This window comes from Ylistrum balloti, unplaced genomic scaffold (genome assembly GCF_031769215.1).
Source record: "Ylistrum balloti isolate Yb309-2 unplaced genomic scaffold, AGI_CSIRO_Ybal_v1 Utg369706, whole genome shotgun sequence".
In the NCBI taxonomy this organism is placed as follows: Eukaryota; Metazoa; Mollusca; class Bivalvia; order Pectinida; family Pectinidae; genus Ylistrum; species Ylistrum balloti.
Window position 1 is genome coordinate 195358 of NW_026781934.1, and position 23113 is coordinate 218470.

The window sequence follows — 23113 nt, forward strand, 5'->3', positions numbered from 1 at the left end:
ACGGGCTGTCAGGCAGTCGTCTTAGATTTTGTTATCACTGTTTCCTATGAGGTTTCTTCAAATTTCATATAATTGAGAGCGAAAACAGAGGAAAGGATAGAAAATAAGGGAAAATACCCACTTTTAAAAAAAGAGAAGTAAACAATAATTACAGACAAGAAGAATCTTCTGAAGATTGCAAAGGCGCGACACCAAACTTCAAAACCATTGCAATATACCATTATGCTATTTCGAGATTCGTTTGATGAACATCAAAGGATCAAACTAGTCTTTTCGCCCATTGAATATTCAATTTTGCGATGGCATATTCCACGGGTGCAGAGAATGAAAGTGATCGTAACCTTGGAGTATCGAGAATGTTATTCACAATAAAGACTTTCAATGATTGGACAAAACGGTCTCGGTCAGTAGCACTCCAAAAGAGAAAACCGAGAACACAGAGCGCATTAAGAGGCATTGTGTTGGACATCTTCATCTATTGTAGAACATATATTTACCATATTGGTCAGAAGCCTCAGCGAATCAGCTGGCCTCATCGGTATCAAAGGAACATATTTCTGTACACCAAAGACAGGAAGGAGCTCTAGCTGAGAAAATGAAAGTTGTCTTCAACTGCACATCACAATGGCACGGCGAGTGCAAGATATCACAAGACGAGCAAGATATCACAGACGAGGACAAGTCCTTGTTTGTCGAACAGGATGCAACGACAGACAGACGTGTTTTTCTTAAGTTAGATATGGACTAATTAAATATGATATCAAGTGACACATGAGTGGGCACGAAATTCCTTTCTACTGGGGAAATTTATCACAACCAAACATCAGCCAAGGATGTAGGTAGGTACAGGAAAACACCAGACCAACCTAAATCAATCGCGCTTACAAATACACCTTGTGCTACCACACAGCTTTTACTGATGTCATTGAAAGGTGTCCTTTACCTTTTTTTCTTCCGTCCCGAGAATCGAAACCCACGGACGGCAAAGTAAAAGCCGAGTGCAGTACCACTGCGCCATTCAACCATCCGACCATCAAAGTAGGGGTAAACCAGTTGACATCAGGAAACCCACGTGGTCAGGCAGATGACCCGTTACCACTGCGCCACACACACCCACTTCCATCCTCCAAGTTAATATATTTGTCAGAATTGCTGATGAAATATTATAGAGCTTATCTAAGAAAAGAATTAATTATGACTCGTGGTGGTATTAGTATTTCGATATTCTTTACGTCACTGTTTGATTTTCATAGTACTCATACATCTCCTGGGAGATTTGTTTTCAGTAAATACTTTGTGAATATCTTATTACCGAGATATGAATTTCCAAATACAGAGTGTGATATACTATAAAGTATGTGATCGATGTAAATTATATATTTTTAATTTAAGTGATATTTTGATAAAGCATGTCTTATCCTATATCTCCATGAAGAAACTACGGCGTTCCAAGCAAGGTTAACGTGGGGTTGTGCTCATTGGCGCTTTTGTAAGTGTTAATTGAATGCGAGACTATAAATACGACAACTATGTGGATGAAGACTAATAGTTGTAGCCTACCGAAGATGGTTCTCAAACAGTTTGTAGTAGTTCTTGGAAGTGGCAATGTCGGCAAAACAAGCATTTTACACAAATACCTCAACGACACCTTTGCTGACAAATACACCCAGACTGTTGAAGACGTTTACAGTCAGGACGTTTGTGTTAAAGGTGAGGTTTTCATGATTGACTACCTAGACACATCCGGTTCGATTGCCTTCCCTGCAATGCGGAGACTAGAGATACAGAAGGCAACCGCTTTCCTTCTTGTCTTCTCCATTGACAATGAAGACTCGTTTGATGAAATGAAACGGACATGGCAGGAAATCAAGACTTCTAGATCGGACCACAAGGACATACCGTGTATCGTTATTGCTAACAAGATGGACAAAGAAAACTTCCGAAAGGTAGAATATTTCGAAGCCTTGAACTGGGCTGATAACAACGGTTTGGGAGGAATGATGATAGAGGCATCACCGAAAACAGGAGAAAATCTCGAGAACGTTTTTGAAAAATTGTTTACAGAGATAAGTTTTAAGGCGCATCAACAGACAGCACTCAGGACGCAATCACATAAGAAAGTACGGATGGATATGCTTGGAACAAAGAAAGGACGATTTAAACCCTTCACAACTTTGATTTCGTGTGGACGAAAGGAAGAAGATTGAATGTATGCTGCAAAGTGTGCAATTTACATCATTGTAAACTTTTCATGGACAGTACTTTTATTTGATGTTTTCCTAAAAGTTTTTTGATGGTGTTAATGAACCTCTTAATCAACATCTTGCCTTTTTTCGATCACTTTGTTTTTAAAAAACTCCTTAGAATCACAAGCATCCTAGAAATATGAAACAACTACATGATTAAGTTCAATTTATTGTTTGGCTGTACTCTACATAATTCGAAATTGTTTTAAAAGGTGCCACTGAGCTGTGTGTCTTTAGCAAGCAACATCAATAATTGGTTGGTTATTTACAGCATCAGCGTTCTTCATCAATTCATATTATGTTACCTTGAATCTATCAAGGCTGTGTCGTCATCGAGAAGAGAAATATGTATACATTTCTATGTAAATTTACGTTGCGTTGTTCTACAGACATTGGTAAGTGTAATAACAAGTACGTCCATGATTTAATTTATTTTCAGTAATATTATGATTTAGAATATAAAGTTGTATTTAACGTTCTTCGATAACCACCAACTAATACAATGTGTCAAATTTATTGAATTATTGTTAGTGCACTTTCTAATCTTAATTATGACAATAAGCACAGTTTGATTTTCCTTGGTCGCCTCCTACGTTTCAAAATTTAAACTCTAAGTATCCCTGATTAATCCTAGGAAGTGGAAGCAGCTGTATGATGCAGATCAGACACGTAAGAACTTAAGTTACGCTGAGCTGATCAAATGAGATCACAAATCAAAACATAAAAGCAATATTCCCCAAATGTTCAAAAAGCGGCTGGAAGCTATTTTATCAAAGCTTAAGCAAGAGACAACTGTATCCCATTACAGAAAATGTACTGTACACTTAAGATAAAAATGAACGGAACCATAGCGAACTTCACTGGTCAATAGCAGACGTTCTAAGACCCATGTTGGGAAAATCAGAGCATCAAGTCAAAAACTCGAAAGACCATGTAGAAAGTATGTTATAGTACATTTGAGAAAGCGACAATTCTAACTTGGGTTGGCCAAGATTTAGTTGTTAATGAAACAGAAGAATCTTACTATTCCGGTTTTAATTTTTCTTGAATCTTTTTCCTTTTTCATTGTTTCATTGAATTTTATTTTAATAAAGATTCTGTTACTACGTCGCTATTTTCTTGCTCTTTTCCAATTTATTTTTCGGGTTTTTTTAACAATGGAAAAATGGATGCATGGAAAATTTAAAAATAGAAAGAAAATAAAAATAAATTTTAAAAATTTGAATAGTACTAAAACCTTTAAGTGTCTACCCCATAATATCCCATAATCTTAATTGTAATATGTAAATAGGTGCCTCTCTCTCTCTCTCTCTCTCTCTCTCTCTCTCTCTCTCTCTCTCTCTCTCTCTCTCTCTCTCTCTCTCTCTCTCTCTCTCTCTCTCTCTCTCTCTCTCATATTTCCACGATATACAAAAGTAAATGGTGACTTTTCAGAAGAGAAAACAATCAAAAAAAATTAAATATTGATGTCTAACCTTTATTACGACGAAGTGAATAAAACAGATTTAAAGTGTGTTGTTTACCCGATAATTGAACTCCCTTCAGATGGACATGAAATAGGCAGCGTCCTGTAAAGGAGGAATTATATTATTAAGTTTAAGTGTAACAACTTTACAATAAAACTACCAAGAGGCAGCAATACACCATTTCTGTTGAATAAAAATACCAACAAGTCACCATAGCAATTATCCAAACTCAGAGTTTGATTAAACTAGAACAAGAAATTAACACAAGAAATATTTACATGCATTCTAAAAAAAGTACAAAGATAATAAAACCAGGTGTTCCGTGATATCAACACCCCCCATGTTAATCTTGGTCAATCCAATTAAGTATTATCACTTTCTCAAATGACAAAAAAGCTTTACAACCACGGAACAAACACATCCAAAATATTCTTCTTTTCCTTGGATTCGAAGCAACATTATAAGCCAATCAACACATATTATATATATTAATCATGACGTCAGTGAGTGGCAATGCTGTATTTTTCCAATGATAGTGGCTCTATTTTATCTGAACTTTACCTTTTTCTGTTATTTCTATATCATTCTAGAAAATAGTGAAAATAGACATTTACATTGTTTTTAAATAAAATATCGGACATCCTCTGATAGGATATATCATTCTTTGTGTCAGCCAGAGCTTGTCTATCGATATGTCTATCTGTCGTCGGTATTGGTTGTGATACGAATAAGCCCATTGCTGTACAAAATTAAGGGTTATGTCAATGGGATATTAACACAGAGTCCCTGCTAGTCATAATTCCCTGGGGAACATACAATTCGACTTGTAATCTGCAAAGTATGCCTAGCACTCCCCTTCCCCTTCACGTACATACCACTTTAGGCATCCTTCTGATCATTCTCATAAATGCTCTTTTTATATTTACTTTTTTTCGCAGACAAAGTATCTTCTATCATCACACCGGAGGTCGTTCCACATCCCAGAATCTACTGAGATGCAGTCCTCGTTAATATCTCCATTGGGTTCGTTCTTGCCCCAGTTGAAGTAGGTTAATGGAGTGAGTGAAGAAGCCCAAACCCAGACACCATCAGAGATCATATCGGTCGCATCAATCCAGAAAGGGACATTAAAGGAACCTTAGATAAAGTACAACAAAATCGGGCGTTAAACAATGTACACTCATGGAAAATGACATCAACAAGAACCTTGAATCAAGTACAAGCAAGTAAAGGACATCAAAAGAACCTTGAATCAAGTACAATCAAGTAAAGGACATCAAAAGAACCTTGATTCAAGTACAATCAAGTAAAGGACACCAAAAGAACCTTGATTCAAGTACAATCAAGTAAAGGACACCGAAAGAACCTTGATTCAAGTACAATCAGGAAAAGGGCACGAAAAATAACATTGAATAAAGCACAATCAAACATGAAATTAAATCTTTAATCTTAGATGAAACACATTCAGAAAGGGACACCACAGAAACATCAAATACAGTACAATTAAGAAAAGGACATTAAGGGGACCTTAAGTAAAGTAGGTGCACTGACTCCATTTTGAAATAAATTGCGTAATTTTCGATAATCGATTGATTAGACTTATTGGGGAAATGCATCTGTTCAGTTTGCAAAAACAAGTTATCTTCGTATATACGGAAATTCTGTAATACATTCAGAACACAGAGAATAACCGTAAGTAACAAGTGCTGGTAGAATATCAAGAACTCTTACTATAATTTTAGATTTCGTTTTGTCTCCTTGACAACTAGCTATATATAGTTCAGCAATTGTCAACTTTTACGCTACTGACATGGGTTCTGTAATACCAACAATAGGAACAACAAGAAACTGTAAAATAAAAGAAAATACCGACATGTCAACATGATAATAAACTCCAATAAAACAAGTATAAAATATGAAACAGAAAATATTTACACGGCGACTCATGAAACGTACAAGGGGAATAAAACCATGGAACTAAGGAACGATAACACTAGGACTATTTTACAACTTACATCTAAATCGTTGTATGAATCTGTGGAGAAAGTCATTTTCTACTTCAGTTTCCACAGCAACCAGCTCGGAATTTTGACTCTGACAATATGACTAAAGAAGGAAACAAACAGCAGTATTAACTACACCGTGACTCACGTCTGCAAAACCTTAAACGGCAAAATACTTATAATGCATACTACTTCATATCTTAAAGATTTCCAAATTCAAGAAATTCAGAAATTATACAAAATTATCTCTAAACTCAGGAATTATACAACATTATCTATAAATTCAGAAATTACACAAAATTATCTATAAATCCAGATATCACAAAATCCAAGAATTATGCAAAATTATCCATAAATTCAGAAATTATTCATGATTATCTTTAAATCCAGGAATCAGAAAATATCATCTTTAAATTCAGGAATCAGAAAATATCATCTTTAAATCCAGGAATTATACAAAATATCATCTTTAAATCCAGGAATCACAAAATATCATCTTTAAATCCAAGAATTATACAAAATATCATCTTTAAATCCAGGAATTATACAAAATATTATCTTTAAATCCAGGAATTATACAAAATATCATCTTTAAATCCAGGAATTATTAAAAAATATCATTTTTAAAAAATTTATCATCTTTAAATCTAAGAATTATACAAAATATTATCTTTAAATCCAGGAATTATACAAAATAACATCTTTAAATCCAGGAATTATTAAAAAATATCATCTTTAAATCTAAGAATTATACAAAATATCATCTTTAAATCCAGGAATTATACAAAATATCATCTTTAAATCCAGGAATCACAAAATCTCATCTTTAAATCCAGGAATCATACAAAATATCATCTTTTAATCCAGGAATTATACAAAATATTATCTTTAAATCCAGGAATTATACAAAATATCATCTTTAAATCCAGGAATTATTAAAAAAATATCATTTTTAAATCCAAGAATTATACAAAAATATCATCTTTAAATCTAAGAATTATACAAAATATTATCTTTAAATCCAGGAATTATACAAAATAACATCTTTAAATCCAGGAATTATTAAAAAATATCATCTTTAAATCTAAGAATTATACAAAATATCATCTTTAAATCCAGGAATTATACAAAATATCATCTTTAAATCCAGGAATCACAAAATATCATCTTTAAATCCAGGAATTATACAAAATATCATCTTTTAATCCAGGAATTATTAAAAAATATCATTTTTAAATCCAGGAATTATACAAAAATATCATCTTTAAATCTAAGAATTATACAAAATATCATCTTTAAATCCAGGAATTATACAAAATATCATCTTTAAAGCCAGGAATTATACAAAATAACATCTTTAAATCCAGGAATCACAAAATATCATCTTTAAATCCAGGAATTATACAAAATATCATCTTTAAATCCAGGAATCACAAAATATCATCTTTTAAAAATTATACAAAATATTATCTTTAAATCCAGGAATTATGCAAAATATTATCATTAAATCCAGGAATTATACAAAACATCATCTTTAAATCCAGGAATTATACAAAATATTATCTTTAAATCCAGGAATTATACAAAATATCATCTTTAAATCCAGGAATCACAAAATATCATCTTTAAATCCAAGAATTATACAAAATATCATCATTAAATCCAGGAATTATACAAAATATCATCTTTAAATCCAGGAATCACAAAATATCATCTTTAAATCCAAGAATTATACAAAATATCATCATTAGATCCAAGAATTATACAAACTATCATCTTTAAATCCAGGAATCACAAAATATCATCTTTAAATCTAAGAATTATACAAAATATCATCTTTAATTCCAAGAATTATACAAAATATCATTTTTAAATCCAGGAATCACAAAATATCATCTTAAAATCCAGGAATTATACAAACTATCATCTTTAAATCCAGGAATCACAAAATCTCATCTTTAAATCCAGGAATTATACAAAATATCATCTCAAAATCCAGGAATTATACAAAACATTATCTTTAAATCCAGGAATTATACAAAATATCATCTTTAAATCCAGGAATTATACAAAATATCATCTTTAAATCCAGGAATTATACAAAATATCATCTTTAAATCCAAGAATTATACAAAATATTATCTTTAAATCCAGGAATTATACAAAATATTATCTTTAAATCCAGGAATCACAAAATATCATTTTTAAATCCAGGAATTATACATAATATCATCTTAAAATCCAGGAATTATACAAAATATTATCTTTAAATCCAGGAATCACAAAATATCATCTTTAAATCCAGGAATTATACAAAATATTATCTTTAATTCCAGGAATCACAAAATATCATCTTTAAATCCAAGAATAATACAAAGTTTTCTCTAAATTCATGATTTTGTCACAGTCTTTTTTTAAATTTTCGTTTTAGATTCAATAGGGGATGATTCGAACTCTGAAACAGTTAAACAAAATACGCTGAAAATTTCCGTGGCAGAAAGATAAACAGTCATTAACTGTGGAAGCTTGATGGTGTGCCAAAAGAAGTTATATTTGGGTTATCTGAAACAAATCCTGCTATGTTATAATATTACATATCAACGTATTACAATTGAGTAGATGTCAATTTACGCCATGTCCTAGTACATATTAATACACGTGATCTCACGTGTCGGGGTTCGTATCATAGACACATTAGTAACAAATACACGTTATTATGTACAGCGGATGTATAAGCGGATGTTAATACACATATTACATGTTATGTCAAAGCAAGTGATATTACATCACAAGTACTTTTATAACTATTAGCAAACGAGTTTGTCCGAGATATTACAGCTGATGTATAAGCGGATGTTAATTCACATATTACATATTATGTCAAAGCAAGTGATATTACATCACAAGTACTTTTCTAACTATTAGCAAACGAGTTTGTCCGAGATATTACAGCGGATGTATGAGCGGATGTTAATACACATATTACATATTATGTCAAAACAAGTGACACTACAAAATGTAAATATACTGAGAGGAAAAAGAAACGCAATTAGGAATTTCCAGGTCAACTACGGGAAATAGAAAAGGGTTATAGAATGTAATTATGGTGTAGCTAAAAGATAGTTGACCACTCTGTCATCTACGAGAATTTCATTCGTGTACGTTAAGTAAATCTTTCAAATTTGACGTTGATTCCTTCTGCAACGTCAGTTGACGCTGCTGTACTAGAGGAACAGCATGCGGCGCTAGGACATAATCTCTACAGCGAATGGCCGTGAGATTTCCCCGAATAACGACCAGAGGAGTCTCGATATCATGCGCAATCCCTCCCCATACCATGACCGATTCTCCTCCAAAGCGGTCATTCTCTATCACGCAAGCATCTGCATAGCGCTCGTGGGTACGTCTATAGACACGACGTCGGCCGTCTGCCCGGTAAAGCGAAAACTTGGACTCATCTGAGAACAGGACCGTTCTCCAACGTTGCATTTGGAAGCGTCTTGCGGGATGTGCGTTCAGCATTGCATTCGTCTGGCACGTCGCCGCGCATTAAGCTGTGATCCAACATATGGCCGCCGCGGTCTTAGACCGAAGGCACGCAGTCGAGTACGCACTGTCTTTGGATCAATTGGAACATGATGACGCCCAATTGTGTACCTCGCTGTTTCCGTGGCCGTCAGAAAGCGATTGCGTAGGTGCGGAAGTTGCATTGCCCTATCCTGCCAACGCGTCGTCACACGAGGGCGACCGCTTCGGGGACGGTCTGCAACCCTTTCGGTAGCATGAAGTCTTTGGATGAGACGGCAAATGTTCGATGGATGGACTCCAAATTGATTAGAGACCTGATTTTGCTGGGTTACCTTGCATAAGAAGCGAAATTGCACGACCCCTGTCAACGTCAGACAGTCGTGGCATTTTTTACGGTGAACTGTTTATGCTTAAAATGTGGGAAATCAAGACGTATATGTCTGAAGATTTGCACACACAGATTTTGAACCAATCCTTTATACCGGGTTCAAGATATCGTGCTTTTGTCACTTATTCTTTTGTACAAGCAGCGTGCGTAGTTTAGTTATGCATCAGTGATTTTAATACGGTACCATAGGGACCTAACTCAAATGCACACATTTGTCAAGTTTTAAGGGTGTACGTCAAGGATTTAATTCACAATATGAACTTTCTGCTAATTGCGCTTCTCAGTATATTACAAATCGTCAATACACTTATAATAACACAGACCTATTCCTTACATGGTAATTATAAAGGATATTTGCTTGGACTTACTGACGATCCATGCCACGTTGTGAAATTGTTTACAAAGTAGTAGCAGGAACCTTGGAAATGAATCCAGTCATCGGGACAGCTGGCCAGCCCGCTAGGGAACCCTTCATTAAATAAAAACTGTCAAGTAATTAAGTAAGTATTTTTATAATAATACTAATCTTTATGTTCATAATCGTAACGACTATACAACAACCGTTCTTCGGACATATTAATAAAATCAGAACATCTGACGCACAAAAACGTTGTACATTGCTCCCTTCCCTCCCACTAGGATTGAAACAAGTTGCTGATTTAGAGGAAATGATCGCACTTAGTGTTATTATCCGCTGAGGAGTCACAGCCAGATTTTTCGTTTTCCACCACCATCCCCACACCCCCTCCCCACCCCTACCCCCACCCCCATACCAACACCATTATCCAGTTCTTAGGAGTCGACATTGAAACTTTCTGTAGTTAAGAAATTATTGTCCATCAATTATTATGTTAGACATGGTATATGGCTGGAAGATCATGAAGCGTTAAGGAAAAGTTGGATAAATAGCAAAATTATATTCAAATTTCCCGTTTGGGTCATGCCCTCCATTACCTAGATGTCATCCATTGTTCTGAATTAAAGATTGTCGATCCGTAATAATGTTCCCTACCAAATTTGGTTGAAATCCACTTATATGTTAAGGAGAAGCTACAATGACAGATGATGTATAACATGACGTTTAGTCAATAAAACAAAGACATCATTTATACCATTCTTTCATATCCCAAGTCTACAAAAATGATAAATGCAGAGCTCATCAGATTACTTTGCTAATTGATTTCATGGAAAATATTACCGTAAGTCGCAGAGTTTGCCATTATTTAGTTTCAAACAAGCAGCAGAACATATATTCTATCATTCCTTGCAACGTAGGATATAGTTGAAAATGTTTGTTCGTACAAACGGTTGCTGTAAACTATCTATTCTTTGTATGATCTTGTAATCAGACCTACGTTGATTTTTGTTTTTCTCTTATTTCAATTTTCTTCCTTCAGACTGATGTTATGTCTATGTAAGGGGGTGTCTGCAATATTAATGCTTACTATAAAATGGCATATTTTCATTTGTCTCAAAAATCATTACAAGAATTTTTCAGGCAGTTGATTTCGTCGATTGGAACAAGGCTCAGGTAAACCTCTAAGACTTAAAATGTAAGTTATTATCTTAACAGTTGAATGATTCACAGACGTATGAATTCGTATGATAAAAGCAAACACAAACAACCCACGGAAATTAATCATCAAATTGTACTAGTATTTGAATATTGTTATCAGCGACATTATCAGTTATTAGTAACTTTGGTAAATAACCAAGAGAAAGAGAAACTATATATGACCACTTGTATTACATCTATATATACAGCTGTTTAAAATGTACTATAGACTTAAGACTTTTTAGACAATATCAGAAAGGGCACAAGGTCGAACTTTCCCGACACTACTTTTTATTGGTTTCCAAATAAGATATTCTGTTCTTCATAAAAAGAGAATATCACACAATATTCGACATTTATGCCTGTGTTTCGTAAGCGCTCTCTCTCTTCAGGAGTGTACGTGATAATTGATGTGCCAGGTGTTGAAGTTGAATCTACCTTGCAAACTCTTTTTCAACTATGTATCAGCGTTTTAGTGAAACCCCACCTTTATGTCAAGTGTGAATTGTATATATTAATTATCACACTTAAAAATGTCTCAATATTTTGTAATACCTTATTTCTCTGTGGTGGCCATTTTCCTTTCAAAAACAATTTGGAATCCGTATGTGTGATAAATATAAAAGTAATATTGGTTTGATTTGATTTCCCACGAACGCGAAGCATACTGTAAATAGTTTGAAAAAGACTTGCTCAGGTAACAATTATGTATGATGTTTTGGTTGGTTAATTTATTTTCATATTTATTTGTACCTCCCTCCAAATATGGTATTAAAGTCACTTTCAGTTTTGATAGCATTCATTAGATAAAGTTATACTTACCAAACACAGCTACCAGATATACGCCCAAAACAATGCTGAAGGCTTTCATTTTGCTGTTCTAGAGATAAGACAATTAGGTTATCTTGAGGTCCATTTACAGTATATTTAGGTCACAACTGCCAGTTGTATACGGACTATGACATGGCTAAGCATACGGAGTCCTTTATCATTGTCTATCAACCATACACGATAAGACTATACAACATGTCAGAATATCGTAATTCGAAAACCAATTAATACATGGTACATTATGAAGATGGTACAAAAGACAGACAAGTGAATCCGTAACTTTTAGAGTTAGATACAGGAGAGTAAAAAGAAAAATGCAATGAGATTTACACAAAGATCCTTGATAAGTACAAAGAGAATAAGACCAGGTGTTTGGGAAAGGTTAACGAAATATTGGATCCAAGTAATGTCACGGTCTAAAAATAGAGCCGAGAAATAACAATGAAACCACTCGACGCACTAACTAGCATTGCACATAGAAACAGAATATACCAACACAACAGTTAACGTAAGATTGATATCTTTGTTACTTGAATGGATTTTTCATTGACGTTTTATTGTAAAACTGTAGTTATAAATCATTTTAATTAAATCTCATCCTTTTTCAGTTCTGTTGTCGATCAGCTGTAAAATGTGTTCATACCCATGAAAAACTGTTTCATCAGTAGCTCTATCATTACAGCACTAATCAGTTGTACTACGATCAAATCCTCATCATAATCGATTACACGCTTTATGATGTCTGTAATACAAGATATCTACACTAGCAAAATAAGTATCAGAACACAAATATTGGTCATTTTGATTTTTAAAATGCAATCAACATAAAATTAATGTTCACAAAATGACAAAAATGAAACAGATGAACGATTTTTTGGTTCGTTACATACAACAAGTAAAAAAATCCTTTCCGTTCCAGTGCTTTGACATGTTTTAGGCATAGATATAAACATATTGTGATCTTTATACTTTTCAACTAGTATCTTATGCCTACATCGTATGCTCGTACTCGTGTTAACGCGTCAGAAAACTTTTTTTTCTTTATTTTACTTTTTAACATATAAACGACATTACAATACATAAACACATATGCATGAATGAACTTAAATGAGTGTTTGCAAATAAGTTGCAAGCATTTTTTATATGCAAACAAAGGGTAATACATGAGATACACTGCATTCTATACAATATATAACTATAGTTCAAGAACAGGTGTCAATTATTTCTAGCTTTCAATCTTCCTCCTCTAATGTTCATTTCTACTTTTATTTATATGGCTTTGAACAATGATGTGATCTTTGATAGTATTCCATCGAGTTGTGCTGATTTGCTGAGGCAGCTCTATTTGTAGACAGAAAACTTAATAACAGTTGGGATTTCGATCGACTTAAATTACAAGTTTGTGAAACTATCCCAAAATGAGAAGAGTTTTTCCTATGTGCAAAAAGAAATAAGAACCAGGAATTCAAACCTCTGAAGAGATGTCTGGACTTCTTGGCATTTCCATAAACATTGTTCCTACTTCAAATTACAACAAATACATAGAGGGTCAATTTATTCATTTAGTTATTATCATTCAGTATCAAATTATATAACTTATTGATATGAAGGAAGGTATTAGTTCCCTAGACGTGATATATAATTCTAACTTATAACCATTGCAACGTTGAGTTTTTAGTAGCTCAAAAAGCTATCTTCAAAATCATTTCTACATCATCAGACTTAAACTCTTGGTTCCATTTACTGACTCCAGTAGGACATGGCCCTGAAGTTATACGATAATTATAGAAGCCTTTTGATCCCTTTTCACTCTTGAACGAAATATTTCTATAATGAATGGGATGGATGAGATGATCTTTCAAAGCTGACATTTTTATCTTTGTAATGTATACAATCATTCATATCACTGGTAATTTAGGAAATACACTTTGTTATGTTGACTTGACAAGCACTTTGAATGGTGACGAGACATAAGACATACGACGAAGAAAACCTCTTCGGGACATTAACCTTGCCTTAATGTATTAGGATTTGGACTTAGATTGTCTAAGTTTTAAGCCCGTAAATATTCTCGATATTGTGTTGCATTTGCTGTAATTCTGCCAATATTCAGAGTTCTAGTATCAATCATTTTTATTGTGCTAAAGATTTGTATTTAGTTGCACACACATACACAAACACACCCACACCCTCACACACACGCACGCACACTCACGCACACTCTCACACACACCCTCACACACACACACACACACACACACACACACACACACTCACACACACACACACACACACACACACACACACACACACACACACACACACACACTCTCACACACACTCACACACACTCACACACACACACGCACGCACACTCACGCACACTCTCACACACACCCTCACACACACACACACACACACACACACACACACACACACACACACACACACACACACACACACACACACATCACACACACACACACACACACACACACACACACACACACACACACACACACACACACACACACACACACACACACACACACACACACACACACACACACACACACACTCTCACACACACACACACACACACACACACACACACACACACACACACACACACACACACACACACACACACACACACACTTCCTGTCAACTTAATTTCCCACAGGTATGAGTCTAAGATTTATAAAAGTTAAGTTCCCGCTCATTTTCTAAGAGCTGGAATGATGGAATGAAATATTGAATTGGATTTTACGTGTTGGTGTACTGCTTGCACACAAAAAACCTTTTTCGCGTTTTGATTTTAACAAGAATTTAACAATTTGATTTTCTGTACGGACATCTGCACGACATGTTGTATACCATAAAATTTATAACACAAACATGAAAATGTTTCAATTTTTTTTTTATTATAATCGAGATATTTTTCTTTGATATATTATCCAATTATGGTTCCACCTTCCTTTGTAATGCAGTCTGTCTGTTGGCGACTGAAAGATGAAAACAACTTAAATATTATTTTGGTAAGGAGATATTTAACGTGCTCAATATGATTTGATCCATTGTTTATTTTCAAAACATCTACTTAATGCAAAATTTACCATCTTTCTGATTCTGCAGTTTACCTATCATTCCACCGAAAACATACACACCAATAACTCCATCAATATGAAGACAAAGGGTGTTGCGTATTCACTTCTAATGTTAATGGAATATATGTGAAATGGTTCTTAGATTTTACCTGAATCATCAAAGCTTTATATTATATAGCTTAATTACAGCAGTAATCATTCAAACATAGAAAATTTTCATCTTTAACAACATGAAATTCGGCAGGATAATCAATTGTAATGTTACAATATGATATCACGATAAAATACAGCTGATCAAATCCGTGATTGCGCAGAAGCGGAAGCATGTCTTATACAGTAGGTCTTGTTTTCTAAATATATCATTTAATTCTCAACCTATTCGCGTGTTATTGGCCTATAACATAAAAAAAAAGAAAAATCATGAGTTTAATCTAAATAAAGATTGAAGCGGTTGATGTTAAGAGTACATATCGGTTTTTGTGTGACGGCTCAATAACATATAGAATGATTAATGGAAATCATTATAATTTAATAATAGATTGTAATATTTCATTTTTATAATGGACACGTTTCTTTCCTGATTTCTTACACCACGGCATTGGCCAATCAAACGTGACATTACGTTATGATATGGGGTTATAATATGGCCAATGAAAATGCTTGTTGCATACAGGATCAAATTATCTTATCTAAACCCAGTAACCTTACACAGGTATATGTATACCTGATTTCGCAGATGAAGCCTTGACTATAGTGACAATCTCTAGATTGCCAGGATCTGTCGAGTTTCAACACGAAGCAGTCACCGAGAGTGGCATTTGGCTCATTAGGGCCCCAGCTAGTGTACGTAATGGGGTCTTGTGACGTTGCCCACTTATAACTACCATCTGATGAGCCCTCCGATGTTCCTTCTGTCCAGAAGGCATCCGAATGAAAGGCGCCTGTACAAAATGTATATAATGAGAAAAAATACTCACAATACATATTATAAAATACATTAAAAAATAAAATACATACTTAAAGAATTATGCTATGCACTCTGGGAGAGATTGTTTCACTCCAGCAAGGGAACTCTTCTGAATGTTTATCTAAACCTTAAAAAGATTCGATAATAATGATGACGTCACAGAATACAGTTTGACAACCCTGTGAACCTGTTACAATAAAGAAACTATTCTACGCTTTTCAAAGAGGTTTTTAATATTTTACTATATTATGTGCATTTATTTGCTCTGTCATATATAGACCATTGTGGTCTGACTGGAGAGGAGTAACTGCATTCAAGACTACAATTTAATGTTTTCTCTGGTTCTTGGCACAACTTACATTCTTCATCCTTCTCGATTTTAAAGGCCAACCCAAGTTCAAAATTATGTTTGCTTAATACATTCCTCATTTAAAGACAAGGAATCATGGAATATCTGACAAAACACGGAATAATTATGAAAATAAATAAAAATAGAACGTTTCCGTCCAGATCCAGAAATGGACAAACTCACAAAAAGGAAATCAAATTTTGGAGCCTTACAAAGTTAATAATGCAGTGAAAGTTGTAGTTTATGAGTTCTGCTAAATAAGCTTCAAGTTTAAAGAAACCTACTGAATTTTAAATTTAAAACTGACAACAATAGTTACAACATAAAGAAATAATGATTTATACTTGGCAAAGGAAATAATGATTTATACTTGGCAAAGGAAATAATGATTTATACTTGGCAAAAGAGCGGTGGTAGGTTTGGATACCTTGAGATCATTTACTGATAACATTATATTTTTTTCTGAAAGACACAGATGCATGAAGTACATTATAATTAATACATCAGCTTTTGGTGAATTAATAGAAAATTTGATTTTAAGATCGTTGTTTTAAGCCAAAGAATTTTAATTTATGACTGGTGCACTTTTCACGTTTAAAAGCGTTCAAATATTCAAATGCATAAAAAGTTCCGTTAACCAATCATAAACAACTTGACAAAAATTATCACCACTGGAAATTAACCAAAATTTATACACTGCAGACTGTACCCTACTTGACCGTCGGAGAGCCTGGAAACGGCACCTAAAGCAGGTTATATATAAAACACATTAAATCTAATCATCCTCATCTAGGAAACCTGATTTTGGTCAAATATCACAGGAATAAACTCAGAGAAGTTTGAGGTCAGAATGTATATTATGTGAAATATTGGTTGACCCCCCACTCTTCTATCAACAACGTGTGCATTAATAAATATATCATATCTTCCATTTTAATAAAAGATTAACCTCTGCCAGCTATCATTTCAAGTTAATTATATCGGTGTCTGTCAACAAGACACACAGCTGTTTCATTCTTCAGAGACTCGTGAAGCTGCAAAAGACTTGAAATGAAGCCTAGGATACGACTGAGGACATTCAAAAGAGTTCAACCTTTAAGCTTAAACACTTTATATTTATCGTTGTAAATGAAGGACACTTGTGAAACCTATTAAGTGATAGTGAGATATGTTACTGTATTTAGAGACGTATAGTGAAGTGTAATCAACAGTGAAAATGGAGTCTGAAGCCTACACATACACCCTCCAAACCACATGCTGAAAATGGCGGCCATGAGAAATAAAGGCCTGTGGATTCCAAGCGGAGTCCATTTTATATTGAATGACACATAAGGTTGTTTATTATTGATTTTTGATATATTGGTTGTTTAGGTAATAACAAGAGCCTTGTAACTAAATGATTGCTGAGTGGCGTGGACATTTGTGTAAACTATCTTTATATATTTATACCACATTTAATCAAATTGTCAAATTAATTTTGCAGATGCGCAGTTAATATGAAAATTGAACACAGTGGTGAATTATTGGCACATAATTATATTTACCACCCTTTTTGAAAATTTCAGTTGTATCACTGGCCTTTTTGCTAGATATTGGAAAAGCATGAACACATTATAGAAACAAACAGAATTCGTTGTAAGATGTCTCGGTTACGATAGGTACAGCCATATGTGATGGTATGAGACCAATCCATCTATCTTTATGTATCATCGCCATTTTAGCTATTGACAACTGCTTGTGGTGTCGAAAGCGTTTACTGAAGTTTCGGGCTTACGTGACAAATTTGAAACATTTTTGAATGTATATAGAAACTGTTGAAAAGGTGAATAAGCGTATTCACTGTTTTCGTTGCGTATTTCACACATTCTAATTTACAGGTGGATACAGTTGAAGACAGGTGTTTATGTATATAATAACGTCCCAGTAAGGTTTATACAGCGACGAAGTACTATGTACGCGCAAGTACGCACTAGCGCGTGTCATTTAAAAAACAATACAGTTTACACACCAGTAATCAAGAAAAGGGGAAAATCTATAGTTTGCCCCCTTTATTGAGTTAAGCATCTTGAATCTCCAATCCACTGCTAACAGCTAATTTGTTATTCAAATCCCCGATCTCCCATCACGAATCCACGGCTTGTTTCATCTCTCTTTTGTCAGTTATTCATCGACTCTTCAATTAGAATACATTTGCAAAAAGGCAAGTATTGGAATGAACATTCCAAGACCTGAGAATAAATAGACTGACAGGATAAACCTTAATAAACCAATAATATCAATGTGGTGTAGAACAGCTGTCATGGCTGGGAAAACAACGGTAATTTGATGTATAAACAGACGATACTGATCATAAAAAAGAAAAGATATATAAGTTAAATGCGGTTTTCCCCCCAATATATATGATTGCAAATTGCGATTAATGTACAGTCAAACGTATAGGGTATGTTTATACAAAGAAAACTTGTCTATAATGGCCACTTATTTGGTCCCCTATGTAATGTTATTCACAGCACTTAAATCTCTCGGTAGATATTTCCAAGAAAACCTTATAGGAAGTTGTTAAATCCATAGATAACTACAGTCAACCTGTCTTAACGGTCATCTTTATAAAAAAAAAGTCACCTGTTTATAGAGGCCATTTCTATGGTTATCTGTGTAATGTTGTAATAGCAGTCTTATTGCTGAAGCATATACTGTACATGATAAAACACTTATATCCATGGAGAGCTGCTGTCAAATATGTGTAAATGCCATCTTTAGAAGACGACATGTTTATAAAAGATACTTGTACGGTTCCCAGTGTAACGTAATTTATAGTAATATAACATCTATAGATATCACCTGTGCATAAAGGTCACCTGTGTATAAAGGCCACTGTGTATGAAGCTACTGTGTATGAAGCCACCTGTATATAAAGGCCACTGTGTATAAATGCCACTGTATATAAAAGTCACCTGTGTATAAAGGTCACTGTATATGAAGCCACCTGTGTATAAAGGTCACTTTTCTCTGCTCCCGAGTGTGGCCTCTATAGACAGGTTTGACCGTATTTATAGTTAATGGTCTTGATTGTTCTACTAGTATTGTAGATTATTTCCAAATCCAGTCCGATATGCACAGTTATAATATTTCAATAAGATTGTTTGAAATGTGTCTGTTAACGTCATACTCACCTCTAAAATGCTTTAAAGTCCCAGCCAAAAAATCATTCTCGTCATCTGAGTCGATGGTTACTCTCCTGCTATGAATGGCCTCACATGTGAACTGCATGATATTAAATATATTTCATAATATACATTTGCTTTTTGTTTTTCGTTTATGTGTGTGTGAGTGCGTGGATGCGTGCGTGGATGTAGGTGAAAGCTCGGTATTTTTGAACCCGACTGATAACAGCCATTCCACCCACAGTAAGTACACAAGTATACATATGTGTTCAGTTTCAGCGGGATATTAAGTGAGAAGAAAGCTATCACGAATGTTATTATTTGAGCACATTATATAAGTTTGTTGATGTAATATTTTTCTGGAATAAAATGGGGAAGGTAGAAACAAATAGATGATATTATATAGAGTACACAGAGAGTAACTATGGTTTGTTTTTATTGTTGTGTGTTTGTTTGCTTTGTTTATCGTCCCGACAACAGCCAGGGCCATTTTTTGCGCGTCACGTGGTGTCTAACTCACTGATCAACATAATATGGTTGAAGTATCTTTAAGACTTTTACAAGTTTTTATTTTAAATCAACAATTCGAGACGAGCTTCTTAAAATATCACATAAAATGAAAACAAGTTAAAGATACTTTTCAAATTTTGAAGCACAAAATCAAACAGAGACCGCCATCTTGTTGCGCTATTTCCATTTGTAACGTAACTTCACTGTTCATATTTTGATCGCACAATCAATTTCTGACTGATATAGCCAATGAAAAACGCTTTAGGGTATACTTCACTCGTGACATATTAACTGGATAACAGATGGGTCATGTGATGTGGTAATACATCAGTAAATATAGGTATATATATATACTTACCCCTGCGTCGTACCAGTTAGCGTTATGGTTACTTAAAAAGTAGCAGGAATCCCGGTGACTAACCCACCCACTAGGACAATCACCGGTGACAGATCCTGGAAAAATATTAAAATTTTATTTATGTTCATTCACTCTACCGCAACACGTTGATTACGTAAACATATTCTACATATATATGTAGAATATCTGCCTTAATATTCAAACAGCAACCTATCTATTGTACATAGTCATTGTAAACCGACATTCTTTCGCGGCTGTTACTTTCGCTAATACTTGCTTTCGCGGCTGTTACTTTCGTGTTTACTTGCTTTCGCGGCTGTTATTTTCGGGTCTACTGGCTTTCGTGTTTACTTGCTTTCGCGGCTGTTACTTTCGGGTCTACTGGCTTTCGCGGCTGTTACTTTCGGGTCTACTGGCTTTCGCGGCTGTTACTTTCGGGTCAACCGACATTCGCGTTCACTTGCTTTCGCGTCTTCTACTTTCGGTAATACTTGCTTTCGCGACTTATCTTTTTCAGGTTGATTGGCTTTCGCGTTTACTTGCTCCACGGCTATATGCTTCTTGCTACCTGCTTTAATACATTAACAATCCAATTTAGCGACAAAGTGTGTGATATGCTATATATGACAATTATTTGATAACAACTTATTCATTCTTAGCAATTATGTTTCGATAGCGAATAGAGAAAAGAAAGTAAATCGAACGCCAAAGATATGATCTGCAGGCAGTGAACAATCTATCATACTTTACAACATTTGATTAAGGAATATACAGTATCAGCCTTTGGTCGCTCAATATTGTATTATGATACTTGATAGAGTGTCAGTTGGTTCAGTTATGCCGACAGTGTGTATACCACGGACTTAGATATATCTAGGTCTGTAACACAACATACTAATTAAATGGTATCAATAATGACGAGACCATTTTATTAGAGAAATACGGTAGACTTTAATTAGTTGTCATATATCTAAATCTATTGGGGAAGACAATAAGACTGAAACCCAGTGTGTAAATGTACAAGACAAATATGGTGTAACAATCAACTTATCCTCTTCAGTAATTTTTCATTCAGAAATACTAATATGAGTGTCCCGGATCTTTGGTACGAGCAAGTTTGGGCGGCTAACTTACACTATAATTCTGATTGTGATGAAATAACAACTGTCTTTCTGTGTAGCTTGACGTATTTTTATTCATCTCTGGTAATACTAACGGGATCTGTCGGAATCAGACGTGGTATTTCCGATCACGTGTCTCATATAGTTTAAATTTTACATTATTTCAAAACATCTAGAAATTCAATTATTAATTGTTTACACAAACATGACTGGACATAGTAATCTCGACATCTGTAAGTCGGTCACAGTTAGTGTCCGTGGTAGGTAATGTTAGTGAGATAGATATTATCAAATACGGGATACATTCTTATCTGCACAAGATAGTTGACTGAAATCACTATCTTAACTTTCAAACATCTAAGTCATTCGCTTACAAAACAAGCAATTTGTTTATGTATGGATTATAATAGAATCGTTTTATTAATCATCACAATCAATTAATTGTTCGCAAGTATATACAACCAGTAAATATGATTCACCGAAACTTACCCAAATTATTGTACAATCTATATTTCAATTGGAATTTAAGATGGCCAGCTGTCAGGCGTGCACTGTAGAGACTTAAAGTAATGTTTCATAGCTAAATAATCCCACTCATAAACGGGCACCTGTTAATAACGGTGATTTCACCTCATCTTTGACATGGGGAAGTTTTGTAATCAGGTTAACTCTTTGAATTATTATTTGTTTATGTAAGTCTACAAATTGAAGAATTTGAAACTTATGAAATTGGAAATTAAAAATAAAATACTCCTCCCCCACCTCCTTTACATTGAGAACCAAAAGTAAAAATACACTGTACAATACTTTCATCTGCCATTGACTGCAATGTGGAACAAAGGAGAATATTTACCTTTAAATGTCACCCGCCCACACGACAAGAGAACCAAAATGAACTGAAAAAAGCTCTAAACTCCTACCCAACCCACCCATCCTTAAACGACAATGAGAACGTGAACCAAAGGAAAAGATTTACCTCCCCCCCAACCCCACCCCCGAACCAAAGGCAAAGATTTATCTTTCTCCCTCCACCCCCATCCCCGAATCAAAAGAAAAGATTTACACCCCCTCCTACTCCCATCAACGGTGACAAGGTGAACGTGAGCGAGTTACATACCCCCTCCGAACCAAAGGAAAAGATCTACCTCTCCCCCCAACCCCCACCCCGACCAAACAAACAAGACGACAGTGCGAACTAGAAGGGAATGGCTACCCTTAACCCCAAATGACAATAAGAACCAAGATCAAATGGAAAAGACTTACCTATCACCACCCAGACAACAATAAGAAATGGAAAACGTCTGTCCATGTCGCTGTATAGCTACTAGATAAGAAGTTTGATAAGGTTGTATAGACAGAGACGATATACTTATAAACAGTTGGAGTAAGACAAGGTTGGCGTATGCCCCCGTAGCAAAATTTAAAACATATTCTGTACTTTTTGTTCTATTTTCAGTTGCGCATCCGAGGAGGGGGGAGGGGTGGTTTTTATTTTTCATTGAGTCTGTTTTTGTCACTCC

The 23113-nt window shown here is 34.6% G+C and overlaps 3 protein-coding genes across 3 annotated transcripts; 1 reads left to right on the forward strand and 2 right to left on the reverse strand.

Moving 5' to 3' along the window:
- The first annotated feature begins 1529 nt into the window (after positions 1-1529).
- LOC132565240 (dexamethasone-induced Ras-related protein 1-like) lies at positions 1530-2207 on the forward strand. The gene has a single exon (XM_060229876.1). The coding sequence runs from the start codon at positions 1530-1532 to the stop codon at positions 2205-2207; it is 678 nt and encodes a 225-aa protein (XP_060085859.1).
- Positions 2208-3765: 1558 nt separating this feature from the next.
- Positions 3766-10437, reverse strand: LOC132565241 (C-type lectin domain family 4 member M-like). Its single transcript, XM_060229877.1, has 5 exons — positions 10405-10437; positions 10000-10116; positions 5728-5818; positions 4639-4849; positions 3766-3814 (listed from the first exon to the last, which is right to left on the reverse strand). The coding sequence occupies exons 1-5, from the start codon at positions 10435-10437 to the stop codon at positions 3766-3768; spliced, it is 501 nt and encodes a 166-aa protein (XP_060085860.1).
- A 4533-nt stretch (positions 10438-14970) lies between these two features.
- Positions 14971-22902, reverse strand: LOC132565249 (perlucin-like protein). Its single transcript, XM_060229888.1, has 5 exons — positions 22857-22902; positions 20473-20567; positions 19614-19704; positions 15849-16065; positions 14971-15022 (listed from the first exon to the last, which is right to left on the reverse strand). The coding sequence occupies exons 1-5, from the start codon at positions 22900-22902 to the stop codon at positions 14971-14973; spliced, it is 501 nt and encodes a 166-aa protein (XP_060085871.1).
- Between the last annotated feature and the right edge of the window lie 211 nt (positions 22903-23113).